The sequence below is a fragment of the Entelurus aequoreus genome, linkage group LG05, assembly GCF_033978785.1.
Source record: "Entelurus aequoreus isolate RoL-2023_Sb linkage group LG05, RoL_Eaeq_v1.1, whole genome shotgun sequence".
Classification (NCBI taxonomy): domain Eukaryota; kingdom Metazoa; phylum Chordata; class Actinopteri; order Syngnathiformes; family Syngnathidae; genus Entelurus; species Entelurus aequoreus.
The window spans coordinates 29,503,667-29,521,817 of NC_084735.1; the positions used below are offsets into that span (position 1 = coordinate 29,503,667).

General features: G+C 41.0%; 2 protein-coding genes across 2 annotated transcripts; one reads left to right on the forward strand and one right to left on the reverse strand.

Moving 5' to 3' along the window:
• The first annotated feature begins 2,182 nt into the window (after positions 1-2,182).
• Positions 2,183-4,596, forward strand: LOC133649693 (uncharacterized). The gene is made up of 6 exons (XM_062046346.1): positions 2,183-2,364; positions 2,480-2,728; positions 2,894-3,018; positions 3,415-3,461; positions 3,546-3,694; positions 3,822-4,596. Exons 1-6 carry the CDS (start codon positions 2,205-2,207, stop codon positions 3,992-3,994), a joined length of 903 nt encoding a protein of 300 aa, XP_061902330.1. The 5' UTR covers positions 2,183-2,204; the 3' UTR covers positions 3,995-4,596.
• LOC133649694 (P2X purinoceptor 7-like) lies at positions 4,504-6,442 on the reverse strand. Its single transcript, XM_062046347.1, has 3 exons — positions 5,982-6,442; positions 5,117-5,335; positions 4,504-4,804 (listed from the first exon to the last, which is right to left on the reverse strand). Exons 1-3 carry the CDS (start codon positions 6,236-6,238, stop codon positions 4,651-4,653), a joined length of 630 nt encoding a protein of 209 aa, XP_061902331.1. The 5' UTR covers positions 6,239-6,442; the 3' UTR covers positions 4,504-4,650.
• Positions 6,443-18,151: the final 11,709 nt, after the last annotated feature.

The window sequence follows — 18,151 nt, forward strand, 5'->3', positions numbered from 1 at the left end:
TCAGTAAGCAAACTTTTGCTAACCTAGCCCAATGCTATGCCAACCCAATGCTAACCTAGCTCAATGCTATGCTAACACAATGCTAACCCAGCTCAATGCTATGCTAACACAATGCTAACCTAGCTCAATGCTATCCTAACATTGTCACACCTCTTCGGCCCACGCCTCACGCAGCTGTCACTCACACAGCCTCGTCACACGCACACACTCTTATCTCAAAATGCCTCCCAGCTGAGACTCCTTTTTTTTTTCTTTTCTTTTTTTTTCTTTATATGCGTCACACAGTCACTCACACGTAGAATTTACCAGCACAGTTAAAAGTAAATGCAATAGACAACTATTTTTCTCATCCAGAAGCACAGCTGTATCATATCTGAACCTTAATAATAAGAACAACATTTATCATTCACTCTTAGATGGACAAATAGTCAAGTTTAAGGAGGGTTTTCTGGGCTTCCCTGATTAGGCTGCTGCCCCCGCGATCCAACCTCCGAGAGCGGAATAAGATAATTAAATGGATAGATCATTCACTCATATGTTTTCTGTACATAAACTTTGTCTACTTTCTCACACGCACACACATTTTAGTTATTTACCAACTTTTACAGATAGCGGGGCTGTGAGAAAAAGCGTGAAGGGAGGTTGCGAGAGGGGGCGAAAGGAAGGGGGGAATTAAACCAGATAAGAAACCAGGTGCTACACAAAAGTTATTAAAATACGCAGATATATATATATATATATATATATAAATTTAAAACACACACATTTTTATCCCACAAACCACGCCCTCCTGGTCCGGACCATTATAAACAACTAATGCACACGTGCTTTTGTGGAATCGGCCGTCTCATATCACAAAAACCAGGTTCCATCATTGCTCATAAAACGGCGATTAACCCGTTTCATTGGAGCAACACCTGCGTTATCCCTGACCAACACGGAAAAACCTGGCCTAATGCCCAATAGGACCACTGGAAATCACCCAGCAATCCTACAGACTCGTGTCTGGTCAGTCCATACAGTTTCACCAAGTTTCACCAAAGCTCTACCATATGCAGCCCGATCAATACCTGTCTATTTGCAGCAAATTTCCAAATTTGTCGTGACAGCTATACGCTCAGTTGATCTCCTTTACCGGAGTCAATGAGCGGTCACCTATAAGAGGCTTTTCCCACCGCTGCAGTTTCCACATAAACAGATATGTCGCACCTTCATAGACGTCATCAATTTGTATGGGCCAAATGTCACACCAGTTTAGCAACTCTTGCCTATAATTTAGCTGTATCCAACTCCGGCTAACCTAATGTACTTGCAGAAAAAAGCATCCTCTGCCAACAACGACAGAGGATGAAGAGGTTAAAAGAAATTTTTCGTCTCACATCGTCTTATGCTTCAAAAACACTCCAAACCACCAAAATTCTATCAACAATCCCCTTATGTTAAAAACAAGAAATCACAAGTTTTCAACAAACACACAGACAAATGATCACATATAAAACAACTCAATCCAACCATAATTTACCCCATTCCAGGTTGTTTTTGGAGAACCTGACTAAACCTATCTTTTATCAAAAATAGATTCAGCAATTAGTCTTATCGATCCGACTCTCTCCAGGCAGAAAATGTTTACACTTTAAGCAAAACGCTTACCTTGTTATGCGCGCGTGCAGCACACTGTCTGCCTGACTGAGAGAGCGGGAGCGGCTGTCGACCTGTAGCTTCTAAACCATCCTGTTCGTGACGCCAATTTGTGTAGTGGATTGTCCGAAGCTTAAACAGGCAACAAAAGTAGTTTAGTACAACAAATTTATTTACCCATTATCAGAAGTGCAGGTTGAATGGCCGTGCAGACAGACCACATGTTACTCCGGAGCCAACAAGACACACACAAGCCAAAATCACTCTCGAGTTCCGGTCTTCTGCCATTTTTTATATGTCTGTTGTGCGTCATTGTTCCTTATCGAGTGCGTCAATGTCTTGTTGTTTTTCCTATCTGTTCCATAACAACTCGAATCCTTTAGACAGTCAACACATTCTGTAGACAGGTTGGCATGACTTAAAATTCACTTTTGTCCCACAGAAGAGGAAGAGAAATCAAAATGAGCATACATTTTTGACAGACATGAACTATAGGTCAAAGGTCAGAAATTCTACTACATCTGTTATATATATTTCAGAGCAACGAATGTCTTGGCAGCTACCATATGGAGATGGAAGGACTGAAGAGGATGGTGGAGCTGTTGATCAGCTGGGACCTGGATGTCGGGGTGCTGGTGACAGACCGACACAGACAGATCGCTAAATGGATTCGCGAAAACATGCCCAATACACGGCACTGCTATGACATCTGGCATGTTGCAAAATGTTAGTTGGATTATTTGTATGCATGACAAGTTGTGAAGTAGTGTGTACATATTAGTGATCAGATGAATGCCATATTGTATTTAATCCACAAATTTCTGCTTTTTTCTGTTTGTAGCCATCGGAAAGAAACTGAACGCCATCTACAAGCATAAGGACTGTGAAGACCTGAAGCCCTGGGTGCAAAGTATAATCAACCACCTCTACTGGGCAGCAGTGTCTACACCGCCTGGAGAGGGGGAACTTCTGGTTGCCAAGTGGAAGTCTGTGGTGCGACACATTCAGAACATCCACAAGGACTATGGCGACCTCTTCCCAATTTGTACTCATGGACAACTGCAACGGCAAAAGAAATGGCTCAAACAAAGTGAGTAGGCAAATAAGTTGCCCGAAAGCAGTGAGGGACTAGCAGTATTTTCCTGCACATCTTTTGAAAGTCAAAAAATTCAGATAAACTTGTAAGTAAATAACCAGTTTAAGTTGACTGGAACATTTTTGTTGAAACATTGTTCTATTTTAAATTTATGTTTAGGTTCACGCTCAGCAGTGAAACTGGAGGAGGTGGTCAACAACAAGTCCCTGCTGAAAGATATCGCCATGCTGTCGGGTGAACACCAGACTTCCAAGGTGGAGGCGTTCCATAGCCTTATCATACAGGTGAGAATTAGGCTGATCGCCTGTAGGTGGCGTCGGTGGTTACCACCTGCCACTAGGACTTTGGTGGCCAGGGAGCAAAATACTAGAGCATACTAAATGTAGCCTTGATACAGTCAGTGTAAGCAAGAGAATGTTAGAGGTCCAACATAGTGGCTAGGCAGTTAGAGGTCCAACATAGTGGCTAGGCATCTTGGTGAGAAAGATTGCAAACAATTCTGGCGTGGTGTTAAAATTAAAAACAAAACAGCTTCATTATTGCAGGAGATCAAGCTTTAATAGCTGACTATAAACAGTTTAATACACAAACATTTGTATTAAAATTTACAAACTATTTATAAATTTACACACACATTGTATGGACGCATGACTGAATAAAGTGTCTTTTATCTTATACAGTTCGCACCGAAAATGTATGTCTTCTCATACATCGGAATGCTGTGCAGGTATGTTTCCACACTAATCTAAGTGTCACTAGTGTGTGCCATACTTTAGTACTAATTATTACCTTATTCTGTTACCACACCTAGGAACCTGCTTGCTGGGCTGCACTGGAATGAAAACTCGAGCCGCCCTATAGCCACTACACAAGCGGGTGCTGAGCGCTATGCAGTACGCTACCCGAAGTATAAAGCAGGGGGCCATGTGGTCAAGAAAATCGCGACAGAGCCAACATACCGTAAGTGTAGAGGACACAAAACATGTAAACACTTGACACTTTGTATCATGATAATAATACTGTCAAGTTTCACTCTCCATGAGTATATTATGTTGTGAGCAGGAACATGTACAATTGTATTTTGCAGGCTACGTAGATGACTTGATCAGGGAGGTTGTTGCTGGCTGCAGACAGACCCCTGACCAGAGAACACCAGTCAGCGTCACTGTGGATGTGCCTCCCTTCCTCTGCGATGAACTGGAGAAGCCAGACAAGGAGGAAGCCATCGCCAAGCACAGGAGTCGCTTCGGTAAGTGTTAACTGCCCTCCCAGTAACAGTTAGAGATGCTACCTCAGTAGAAGCATTTAAGTCCCATCTTAAAACTCATTTGTATACTCTAGCCTTTAAATAGACCCCCATTTTTAGACCAGTTGATCTGCCGTTTCTTTTCTTTTCTCCTCTGCCCCCCACCCCACACCCTCTCCCCCTTGTGGAGGGGTTATTCCCGTGACCATGGATGAAGTGCTGGCTGTCCAGAGTTGGGTCCCGGGTTGGACCGCTCGCCTGTGCATCGGTTGGGGACATCTCTGCGCTGCTGACCCGTCTCCGCTCGGGATGGCCTCCTGCTGGCCCCACTATGGACTGGACTCTTACTATTATGTTAGATCCACTAAGGACTGGACTTTCACAATATTATGTCAGACCCACTCGACATACATTGCTTTCGGTCTCCCCTAGAGGGGGGGGTTACCCACATATGCGGTCCTCTCCAAGGTTTCTCATAGTCATTCACCGACGTCCCACTGGGGTGAGTTTTTCCTTGCCCGTATGTGGGCTCTGTACCGAGGATGTCGTTGTGGCTTGTGCAGCCCTTTGAGACACTTGTGATTTAGGGCTATATAAATAAACATTGATTGATTGATTGATTTATTTATTTTATTTATTAAGTACAGTGGCCATGTGGATTGTGTTGCAGTCACTGCACGTCTTGGAACCCCGTGTAGTCCATCGATGGGAATGTTGTCCTAATCTTATGTACTACACAAGCTGGTAGTACCACCCTTATCTCCTTTCCCAGATATCCCCAGCAGAAGCGGACAAACTGTCGATAGGCTGTGTGTCGTCTCCGCCTGCAAGTACAAAATAGTTGTTAGCAAATGATGGCAGCTGTTATTATCCGGACATGGATACACAGTGACTCACTGTTCTCTGAGATGCAAAAGACATTGTCATGCATTCTATTCATTTGTCATTTACTGTTGCAGTAAATTGTAAATATTGTTGACATCTACGGTTTTATGTATGTAATACTTCTATGATATATAATGTCATGTGCATTGTAGCACAGTACATTTCACAGAATAAGAATAAGATAAGAAAGTGCTCATTCTGACTTATCTTCCAAAGGTTGATAGAATTATTTAAACTTATTAGTGCCTCACTCATTTTGCTGTTGCTGCAGCACGCCATATTGCTGTTCGTAGGCGTAATACGCTGTCTGCAGCACCCATTCATCCAGACACACAGATGGAAAGCCAGGGTGGTCTATGATGCACGTCTCCACCCTCTCCTCCTCCATCGTTCTGGCCACTGCATCTAGCTCACGACAGCAGACACACTCAGCCACTGTCTCCATGTTCACACAGTTGTGACATGTACACCTGGAAATAGAAATATTCATAATATTTGTAAATCAATTCTTATTATGGACACCTGCAATCTGCAAACATGTGGAATAATTAATATTATCATTGTCTTGTTGTGGATCTTATTAATCTACATGCATATTTTTAGTATTGCCGGTATATGGAGCTGTGGCCCATAGAAATAATGGGTAATTAATTAGGTTTGACATTGTGTCAATGATGGATACTTAGTCTATAGATAGGCCTGGGGTGTAATTTGTAACACTAACAGTAACAGTGCAAGACTAGGCCACAAGCTAAAACTAGTCTATAAATAAATAACATTTTACCATTCTGTATTCTGAAGGCGATCTATGTCGTGTGCTACTCCAGCATTGTGTCAATGATAGATACTTGGTCTATAGATAGGCCTGGGGTGTAAGTTGTAACACTAACAGTAACAGTGCAAGACTAGGCCACAAGCTAAAACTAGTCTATAAATAAATAACATTTTACCATTCTGTATTCTGAAGGCGATCTATGTCGTGTGCTACTCCAGCATTGTGTCAATGATAGATACTTGGTCTATAGATAGGCCTGGGGTGTAAGTTGTAACACTAACAGTAACAGTGCAAAACTAGGCCACAAGATAAAACTAGTCTATAAATAAATAACATTTTACCATTCTGTATTCTGAAGGCGATCTATGTCGTGTGCTCCTCCAGCATCAATAGCAGCAGCGTACTCCTGACAGTCTTCGTCAGCTTCGGGTTCAAAGCGGTATGGCTCTATCCCTCTCACAGCTTCTGAATCGCTTCCAATCCCCACTAGTTCTTCACTTGCACTTTCCTCATCCAAAAATCTTTCATCCTCGCTCAAATTAATGGGGAAATCGTCGCTATCTCGGTCGGAATCGCTCTCACTTCTGGCGGCCATCATTGAAAACAATAGGAAAGACTCAGCAGCCCCAGCTCTTGTGACGTCACGCTACTTCCGGTAGGGGCAAGGCTTTTTTTTATCAGAGACCAAAAGTTGCGAACTTTATCGACTTTGTTCTATACTAAATCCTTTCAGCAAAAATATGGCAATATCGCAAAATGATCAAGTATGACACATAGAATGGATCTGCTATTCCCGTTTAAATAAAAAAAAAATCATTTCAGTAGGCCTTTAATATTGATTGAAATAAATTCAGACATTTTTTTTTTACCTAACGAAAATATAGGCCTAGTCTCTCTAAAACATTTTTTTAACTTCTTAAAGGCATCGTTCTGCTTGCTGCAACTGCGCACACAAAGTTTGAGGAACGCACTTCTGATCTGAGGGCATTGGCAACAATAGTCAACACTTTCTTAATGGAAATGACAATAATATTATAATAATGATAAATAATATTATCACGCATTAATATCTCTTGGCCACTAATGCGTGGCCAAGAGATATTAATGCGTGGCATGCATTGAATGTCTCTGCTGCATTGGATCAGTCTCCTTTCTTTAACAGGCAAAAGCATTCTAACCTCACTAATGCCTTGCATCGTCTATATTAGATATATAACAACGGGCGGGTGGCAGGTGGGTGTGGTTTTGATAAAATGTTGGTTCGGGTGGATGGCGGGTGGATGACGACTTTTGTGATGCGGTTGCGGATGAAATAATTGCCTATCCGCGCATCTCTAATATATATATATATATATATATATATATATATATATATATATATATATATATATATATATATATATATATATATATATATATATATATATATAGCCAGAATTCACTGAAAGTCAAATATTTATTTGATTTATATATATATATATATATATATATATATATATATATATATATATATATATATATATATATATATATATATATATATATATATATATATATATATATATATATATATATATATATATATATAAAATAAAATACATACATATATATATAGCCATAATTAACTGAAAGTCAAGTATTTATTTTATTTATATATATATATATATATATATATATATATATATATATATATATATATATATATATATATATATATATATATGTATATATTCATATATATATATAAGAAATACTTAAATTTCAGTGAATTCTAGCTATAAATATACTCTTCCCCCTTAACCCCGACCCCGACCCCGCCCACCTCAACCCCCCCCCCTCCATATATATATAGCCATAATTAACTGAAAGTCAAGTATTTTTTTCATTTATATATATATATATATATATATATATATATATATATATATATATATATATATATATATATATATATATATATATATATATATATATATATATAAGAAATACTTAAATTTCAGTGAATTCTAGCTATAAATATACTCTTCCCCCTTAACCCCCCCCCCCCCCACCCACCCACCCCAATCTCCCGAATTTGGAGGTCTCAAGGTTGGCAAGTATGTGTAAGAATTGCCTCTATTGTCCAACCTAGGCCACCGTAGGTCACATGAGGTGCCTCCGTCACGAGAGTTGCTAATGTTAGCCAAGTTAGCTCATGTGTGTTGAAGTGGAGACTGAAATAAATGCGTCGTGTATTAAATATCGGACCTTAACAGACTTCGTGTATCTAGTTTTAAAGCCAGAGATGAAGAAAATAAACACATAGACAGTAGCAATTAATCAATGACCGCAATGTTATGTAGTTCATTTGTATATATTGTTTGATTGATTGCCGTATTGACTATCAGCCCTGTCCTACAATTGTATTACATTTTAATTAGTGATGTCCGATAATGGCTTTTTGCCGATATCCGATATTCCAATATTGTCCAACTCTTTAATTACCGATACCGATATCAACCGATACCGATATCAACCGATACCGATATATACAGTCGTGGAATTAACACATTATTATGCCTAATTTGGACAACCAGGTATGGTGTGTCACGTGGTGGTCGCATCTTTATGCGGGATCGTTCCTCCAATGCAACACGGACAACTCAGGACGAAGGCGTAAAGGTAAGAGATGGTTTATTTATAATAAATAATACACCGTACCAAACAGACAGAACAAACAACAGAAAAGCGTGCCAAACGCACGGGAAGCTAAGGAAACCACTTAGCACAGAGTCTAGACCATGAAATACATAAACGTGATTGTTGCTTACCGCAAACAAGGAAGCCCGACAGAGTGTGGCGACCAACATGAATAAATAGCTCTCTGATTAGTGCTCAACAGCAGGTGAACGTGCCGAACACTAATCAGAGGCAGGTGAAACCAATAAGTACCCATGGTGACCAAAACAAACCCCCGAAGTGCACAAAACAACTAAGGAAGTCCAAAACTAACATAACTAAACAAAACATGATCTGGACCACGGATCATGACAGAGCCCCTCCCTTAAAGACAGATTCCAGATGTCAAAAAAAAGACAAAAAACAAAAACCAACCAGGGTCAAAAGTCACGGGAGGGCGGAGGGAGGACTTGGCGGTGGGTCGCCAGGCCAAATATCCCCGAATCCACCGAGGACAAGTCAAGTGGCGGCGGCGAGTGGAACGCCGCTGCAGCAGGCGAGGCGGGCGACCTGGGAATGGCCACATTCTTGGCCGACGGGAAGGTGGGCGCACTTGGCGAGGCGGACGACCAGGAAGCGGCCACATCCTTGGTCGACGGGAAGGTGGGCGCGTCGGCGTCGTCGTTGTGGCAGGCTTGGAAACAGACGACGAGTCAGGCGTGGACGCAGCAGCAGATGAGTCAGGCGTGGTAGCAGGTACAGGCGGCAAAGCTTGGCGTGGTGCAGGCAGAGGCGGCGAAGCTTGGCGTGGTTCAGGTACAGGCGGCGAAGCTTGGCGTGGTGCAGGTACCGGCGGCGAAGCTTGGCGTGGTGCAGGTACCGGCGGCGAAGTTTGGCGTGGTGCAGGTACAGGCGGCGAAGCTTGGCGTGGTGTGGGTACAGGCGGCAAAGCTTGGCATGGTGCAGGTACAGGCGGCGAAGCTTGGCGTAGTGCAGGTACAGGCGGCGAAGCTTGGCGTGGTGCAGGTACAGATGTCAGCCGAGGAGCAGGAACTGAAGCCTGAGCCAGCCGAGCATCAGGAACTGGAGCTTGAGCCAGCCGAGGAGCAGGAACTGGAGCTTGAGCCAGCCGAGGAGCAGGAACTGGAGATTGAGCCAGCCGAGGAGCAGGAACTGGAGCAGGTTCTAGCCGAGGAGCAGGAACTGGAGCTAGCCGAGGAGCAGGAACTTGAACTAACCGAGGAGCAGGAACAGGAGCTAGCCGAGGAGCAGGAACAGGAGTTAGCCGAGGAGCAGGAACAGGAGCTGGAGATGGTGGCGTTTGCAGGCCCACCGGAGATGATAGTTGCGTCTGCAAGCCCACCGGAGATGATGGTGGCGTCTGCAGGCCCACCCGGGCTGAGGTTAGCCATGAACATGGCGGAGGCGGTCTAGCTGGGGGTCGAGGCTTGGCATGCCAATGGACTGGTGGTGGTGGACGGGCCGGAGGTTGCCCATCAGTACAGCTCCCGGCCCCAGCCCCCCCCTCAAGGGGCGGATACCAGACGCGCTCCGGAACAATCTTTAAGGGTGGGTGGCGGAAGGTCAGGAGGGGGGTAGAATCCTCCCCTTTAAATTGTCCAAAATGTCTTTCTCCCCCCACCTGAGATTGTGTGGGAGGACAGAGGGAAAAAGTCTTTGACGTGGGCGGGGCTACAGTCCTTAGGGGCGGAGTCAGAGTCACTGGGGGCGGAGGTGACTGAGGTTGACAAAATCTAACTTGTGAAAAAATGTCCTGATAATATCTTATTTTAGGAATTAAGTCTTTTGGAGGCGGCTGACAGAAAGAGTTAACTGAAATTTTAAAAAAAATCTTCGTCTCTGACATCATCACCAGTGGACGGGGTGACGTCATCCACGCGAAGCTAAGGAAACCACTTAGCACAGAGTCTAGAACATGAAATACATAAACGTGATTGTTGCTTACCGCAAACAAGGAAGCCCGACAGAGTGTGGCGACCAACGTGAATAAATAGCTCTCTGATTAGTGCTCAAAAGCAGGTGAACGTGCTGAACACTAATCTGAGGCAGGTGAAACCAATAAGTACCCATAGTGACCAAAACAAACCCCCGAAGTGCACAAAACAACTAAGAAAGTCCAAAACTAACATAACCAAACAAAACATGATCCGAACCGCGGATCATGACAGAGTGAAGATAAGGTCCTTTTTTAAAAAAATTTATAAAATAAAATAAGATAAATAAATTAAAAACATTTTCTTGAATAAAACAGTAAAACAATATAAAAACAGTTACATAGAAACTAGTAATTAATGAAAATGAGTTAAATTAACTGTTAAAGGTTAGTACTATTAGTGGACCAGCAGCACGCACAATCATGTGTGCTTACGGACTGTATCCCTTGCAGACTGTATTGATATATATTGATATATAATGTAGGAACCAGAATATTAATAACAGAAAGAAAGAACCCTTTTGTGTGAATGAGTGTGAATGAGTGTAAATAGGGGAGGGAGGTTTTTTGGGTTGGTGCACTAATTGTAAGTGTATCTTGTGTTTTTTATGTTGATTTAATTAAAAAAAACAACAAAAAAAACCCCAAAAAAAAAACCATACCGATAATAAAAAAAACAATACCAAAAATTTCCGATATTACATTTTAAAGCATTTATCGGTCGTTTTCCCAGGATGCAGATGGAAACTTTGGAGGCAAGGTGCAAGTGAGACAATGATTTATTCTCATAAGTCATACAGAGTACACAACAAGCGTGAAGCTAAGGAAATAGCTAGCGCGAAAGCTTAGCATAGAAACAGGCAAACCCAATGGCGAAGCTTAGCTCAGGAATCAAATAAATTCAACAACGTAACTGTTGCAGGAAGCAAATAAGACAGCCAGTCTGATTGTGGCGAAAAACAGGAATGAGTAGCTCTCTGATTAGTGCTCGGAAGCAAGTGAGCATCCTGAACACTAATCAGAGGCAGGTGAAACTCATCAGCACCCATGGTAACCAAAACACAAACAATTCCAGGGGTGCTGAAACAGAACTAAGGTAGTCTCTAACTAAACAAAACCTGATCCGGGCAACGGATCATGATATAATGACTTTGATGCTTTTTAATACTTCGCGGAAACCCTGCAAATATAGACGCACTACAGCGGCCGCAGAACAGTTTGAGTTTTGACAAGTCACATAGCGAGCGCTAAATTATTATAATTGCATCTCCTCCTCTTAGTATCATGCAATAATGCAATGCATGGTACACCAATATATATTGTCGTCTTTCAGAAAGTAGGTCATGAACGTATATGCACGTAACATGTTTATGAAATCTTTTTAACATGTTCACATGTCTATATCTATAGTGTATATATATGAATAGAATAGAATAGAATAGAATAGAATAGAATAGAATATAAAGCACTTTATTGATCCCTGGGGGAAATTCAGCACCACAGTTCGCTCACAATAGACAAGAATAATAATAAGTAATATAATATATATAACATATTATATATGTAATATATTCTATATAAATAATATAAATATATTCTACATATACTCTACATTTAAGTGCAGTCAAGGAACATATGCATTATATTATATATATGAATGAGGTTAATCACCTTGGCTTGATCATTCCATAAGCAGCTCGCTCTTATTACAACTCCTGGCAATTCAAATTCATGGCTTCAAAGTTTTGGGTTAAAGGGCAACGTTCCAATTGGCTCAACTTAATCGTACCACCACTGGAATGTATCGCACTAAATCGTCTTTATTGTGTTGTTGTTCAGTCTGCTCGTGACCCAAAAAACTGAGCATCTTCTTCTAAGTCAGCACTAGCCTTGGGCTCAGAACACCTTTAAGAGAACACAATCCAGTCATTCTCCCTTAAAGTGGACCAAAAAGTAAAGCAACACACAACAGGATTACGAGTTCATTTGAGGCAGTGATTTTAAAGATGTTGCATTAAGATCTAGAAGAACTATTTGAAATAGCTGCAACATAATGGCACTTTAACTTTAACTCTAAGTAGATAGGATCTTTGATCCAAGACACAACTTACATTTAACTAAAATGTTATTTTCTTTGTGCTCGACAAAAGAAAAGTATTGAGAATGTCTCCATGTTAAAAAACTCGACTTCTGGCTTCACCATGATGTCTTGTTAGTTGTTATGAGAGTAGCGTATGTGTGTGTGTGTGTGTGGCCCTTTAAGATATGACAACATGTGAGGTGAGTGACGTCAGTGAGTGAGTGAGCGAGAGAGGTGAGGGAGCGGCGACAGTGAGTGCGTGCAGGTGTTCTAGCTTGGTGGATGGCTGCGTCCAATAAAGTCACAAAGTTGCAACAAACCGCCGGTCTCGTCATTCACCCTCAGCTGTAAAGACCCTCTTCCGGGTAAAGTGAAGGTTGTTAGCCCCGAAGTACGGCTCTGGAGGAACGTCTCCCCTGCCTCTTTTTTTTCACCGGAGCGCTCCAATAAAACACACTCAGATCTCCTGTTTCTAGCCGATACTACATAAAAATAACGTAAAATAACGCAGTAACGCATCATGCAGTAACGGTAACTGAGTTACTGCATATAAAAAATAACGCGTTAGATTACTAGTTACCGCCGAAACTAACGGCGTTACAGTAACACGTTACTTAGTAACCCGTTAGTCCCAACACTGGACGTGCCCTAAACACCTCCCCAGGAAGGCGTTCGGCGGGCATCTGGAACCACCTCATCTGGCTCTTCTCGATGTGGAGGAGCAGTGGCTTTACATTGAGCTACTCCCGAATGACAGAGCTTGTCACTCTATCTCTAAGAGAGCCTCGCCACCCGACGGCGGAAACTCATTTTGGCCACTTGTACCCGTGATCTTGTCCTTTTGGTCATAAACCAAAGCTCATGACCAATGGGTGAGGATAGGGATGTAGATCGACCGGTAAATTGAGAGATTTGCCTTTTGGCTCTGCTCCGTCTTCACTACGACGGACCGATACAGGGTCCACATCACTGCAGATGCCGCACTGATCCGCCTCCAGTCCTCATTGTGTAATTGTTGACACTGTTGACAAAAGAGACTTTCCAAAATGTATACCTGAGCTGTCTGCCTACTAGGGTTCTACGGTATATCTGTTCTAATGACATACAGCAGTAATAATGAATTTAAAAAGATACTACGCTGCCTTTGAAAAATACCAGTAGTTAATTATTAGCTGAGGCGCATGTGAGTCAACACACACAACGAGCACTTACAAGCAGAAACAATTTAGAGACAGAAGATGGAGAATAGACGTACTTTGGCCAAAAACATGCACCTGGGGATAGGTTGATTGGCAACACTAGTGTGTGAATGTGATTATCAATGTTGTCTGTCTATCTGTGTTGGCCCTGCGATGAGGTGGCGACTTGTCCAGGGTTTACCCCGCCTTCCGCCCGAAGCAGCTGAGATAGGCTCCAGCACCCCCCGCGACCCCGAACGGGACAAGCGGTAGAAAATGGATGGATGGATGGCTTCAAAACAAATGATAGAGCTGAAACAGTGCACTGCAGAGTCCAAGCTCGCGGCTGATGTTTTAGCTACTTCTAAATTACCAATCCTCTACTCCTTTGCGAGAAATAAACTTTGTTTCTTACAAGTAATATCCCTGCAATCACTACACTTTGTAGGAGGATACAAGAGCGAACCGCACAACAATAAGCTAGCCCTCCTGAATTTAAACAAATGGGCGGATCCATAGAAAACATCGACTGTAATGATACCAAGTACAAAAGACGTAAACATACATACTACAATGATTATATCTGTATTTTTTATTATCACAAAATCTTCTGTCATTTTTGTTGTTTATTTATAAACTCAGGATATACGTCCCTGGACAAATAAGGACTCTAATTATGACAAATGTATGACCCTGTAACTATTTGGTGTAGGATCGATATCCAAATGTGTAGTATCATGCAAATCTTATGTAAAGTATCCAAACAACAGAAAAATAAGTGCTTATGTTTTAACAGAAGTGTAGCTACAACCTGTTAAAACAGAAAGTAACCAGAAATTAACAGTAAATGAAAAGAGTAGATTAATAATCCATTCATCCATTCATTTTCTACCAAGTATGTGTCCCGCATAATTTTGACAACATAATACACATGGAAATGACACAATATGTTATGCATAAGTCAGCAGCCAATTTAGGAGACTTTATATATATGGTTTGCTTACTTACTACTGAAAGATAAGTTGTCCAGTATGTTCACTGTTAATTAATGCCATTTTCTTTCAGTGTTCAAAAATTGTTCTTTGAGTAGAATAAGAAACGTATGTTTAATGTATCATAAGATTTTCTGTTAAAATAAAACCAATATTGAAATGTTTTGTGGTTCCTTTTATTCTGAAAAGTATCGAAAAGTATTGAAATACATTACAAAATATTGGTATCGGGACAACACTACTGCCTTCACATCAACCACATGAGCAGTTATCCAATTCTTATCTGATTTTCTAAACCTATGATCTACGCCAGATTTGGTTCTAAGCATACTGCAATTTTGTTTAAAACATTTTTTTTTACACTAAACTGGGGCATAACTAAACTGGGCTGCGTGGGAGACAACTATTTGAATTGGGTCACTTGAACACAGTGTAAGACTGTATAATCAATGATAGCACAATTATTAGGACATCCAAAATGTTAATAGACCTCAAACAAACCAGAAAGTTCAAGAAAGTAAAAGTAAGTTTCGGGTTATGATAATAACTGTGCACAATCATTGAGCAACTACATGTGTATAATACAACAGAATAAAAAAAGACTATCTGATCTTACTTGTTATTTTTGCATCTATTAAAGGGGATCTGCGCTTTTTGGGGAATTTTGCCTATAATTCACAATCCTTTTGAAAAGTTTTTTTTTTTTATGCATTCTTACTCCTAAGTAAAGGTAAATAAATGTCTGCTAACAATGGAGCCAATAGGAGCCATGACGTCATTGGGTCTATTTCGACCATAAAACCCAATAAATAACCATCCAAAAAGCACCAACAATACTCCATTTACATTTTGTGACCTGAATATTAACTAAATATTAATGATAATGTTATTATAAGCGCTAAAGTTAAAGGTGCCATATGTAATAATTTCATGTCAAGTCATTATTAAATGGCCCTGAAAGGCCAAAAGGCATTGATAAATAATTTTCTTTTCGAATACCTTTGTAACTAATAACGGTAATTCAGCTGGGATATGCTCATTTGAAAATGAGATTTACAGCCCCGAAATGTTGTTATTGTTTTCATTTCGATGCCACACCCTCCACCGTTTGACCAATTAGAAAGTCTGTGAGTGTGCCATTGGTAAAGTTACTAAACATGTCAGACCATAGTAAATCTAAAAGGCGTCGTTACAATTCTCAACTTATTCATGACAAAGTCAGGAACAAAACGATGCCTTTGAAAGATGGACACAATTGAAGGCGGAGAAGATTTTTTCATCTGACGCCAAACTTGCTAATTTCCTCCTTGATAGGTAAGTCAGCCATTTACATTTTCTTATTACTTGTAGTAAATGGAAATGGACATTTCATATGTAAACTATATTGCCCAATACAGTCTATGATCTTGTCTAACAAAGCTAGTATGTTCGTGCAACAAATGCTTAAGAGCGAAGCACCATCACACTAGTGTAATGCTTACTTAGTATGCTAGCCCGGTCAATTACACATCGACACACAGGCTAACGAGGGAAATATATGCCTGTTAGCCTGTATGTCGATGTGTCATCCAACTGACAGGGAAAAATATATTTTTGACGAATAAAACGTACGTGAATATGGGTAGTGTCAGTGCCTATTTTGTTCTCAATATACTGATATGCTGAGAAAATGGATTCCAACATTAGCACGGCTAATTGTGGTTTCCGGTACTGTATGTGCATCAAACACATATGGGGTGGTATTTGCTTGGCACAATATAATGCATTACATGTAATGATGTTCTACTTTGTGTATTGACATGGTAATATATACAACGGATATTGCCCTCCAAAATAATTTCTCTCTTTTTGAAGAATAAACATTAGAGGAACCCCCCCCCCCCCTCCCCTCCACACCCCTGATTGTAAATAATGTAAATAATTCAATGTGATTATCTTGTGTGATGACTGTATTATGATGATAGTATATATCTGATAGTATATATCTGTATCATGAATCAATTTACGTGGACCCCGACTTAAACAAGTTGAAAAACTTATTCGGGTGTTACCATTTAGTGGTCAATTGTACGGAATATGTACTTCACTGTGCAACCTACTAATAAAAGTCTCAATCAATCAATCAAAGAACTCCTGCGACTTCTGAATGGGACAAAACAAACAACACATTTACTTGAGGTAAACTTATCAAGGAGCTGTTTGTAATATTAGTGCTTAATAGTATTAACTTATCACTTTCTTCCGGTAATGTTCCCCTTGCATTCAAAAAAACAGTTATTCATCCTCAAAAGACCTAATCTCAATCTTGACCTCATGGTACACTACCAGCCGGTGTCCCACCTCCCCCTTTATCTCAAAAATCTGCGAAAACATTGTTCCACAGCAGTTAAATGAACACTTAGCGTCTAACAATCTCTGTGAACCCTTTCAGTCCGGTTTCAGGGTGAAACACTCCACGAAGACAGCCCTCTAAAAAATGACTAATGATCTATTGCTAACTATGGATGCTGATGCGTCATCCATGTTGCTGATACTTGATCTTAGCGCTGCTTTCGATACCGTCGATCATAATATTCTTTTAGAATGTATCAAAACACGTATTGGTTTGTCAGACTTAGCCTTTTCTTGGTTTAACTTCTATCTTACTGACAGGATGGAGTACATTTCCCATAACAATGTGACCTCGGAGTATGTTAAGGTAGCGTGCGGAGTTCCGAAGGGTTCGGTTCTTGGCCCTGCATTCTTCAGCATCTGCCGCTCGCTGACACTGTTACTGTTATGCTGATGACACCCGACTTTACATATCCCTAAAGCTGACCAACACGCCGGATTGTAGTCACCTGGAGGTGTGTCTACATGATATTAAACAATGGATGTCCAGCAACGTTTTGCATCTTAACGCTAAGAAAACTGAAATGTTGATTATCGGCCCTGCTGGACACCGGCACCTATTTAATAAAACCACCTTAACGTTTGACAACCAAACAATTACACAAAGCGTCTCGGTAACGAATCTCTGTATTATCTTTGACCAATCTCTCATTTGAGTCACACATTAAGAGTGTTACTAAAACAGCCTTCTTTCATCTCTGTAATATCGCTAAAATGTGTCCCAGTTAGTCCACCGCCGACGCTGACTTCATTATTCATGCGTACGTTACATCTTGTTTCAATTTCTGTAACGTTTTATTTTAGGGTCTCCCTATGTCTAGTATTAAAAGATTTAGAGTATAAAATACTAAAAGGTCTATCTCCATCCTATCTTGCTGATTGTATTGTACCATATGTCCAGGCCGGAAATCTGCGTTCAAAGAACTCTGGCTTATTAGTGATTCCCAGAACCCAAAAAAAGTCTGCAGGCTTTAGAGCGTTTTTAATTCGGGCTCCAGTACTCTGAAATGCCCTCCCGGTAACAGTTGGAGATGCTACCTCAGTAGCATTTAAGTCCCATCTTAAAACTAATTTGTATAATCTAGCCTTTAAATAGACCCTTTTTAGATCAGTTGATCCGTTGTCTCTCTTTTCTGCTCTGCCCCCCTCTCCTGCGTGGATAAATTATTAGGTGACCACAGATCCGCCTCCACGGATGAAACGCTAGCTGTTCCAAGTCCTGACCCGCGGTGGACCACTCGTCTGTGCGTCAGTTGGT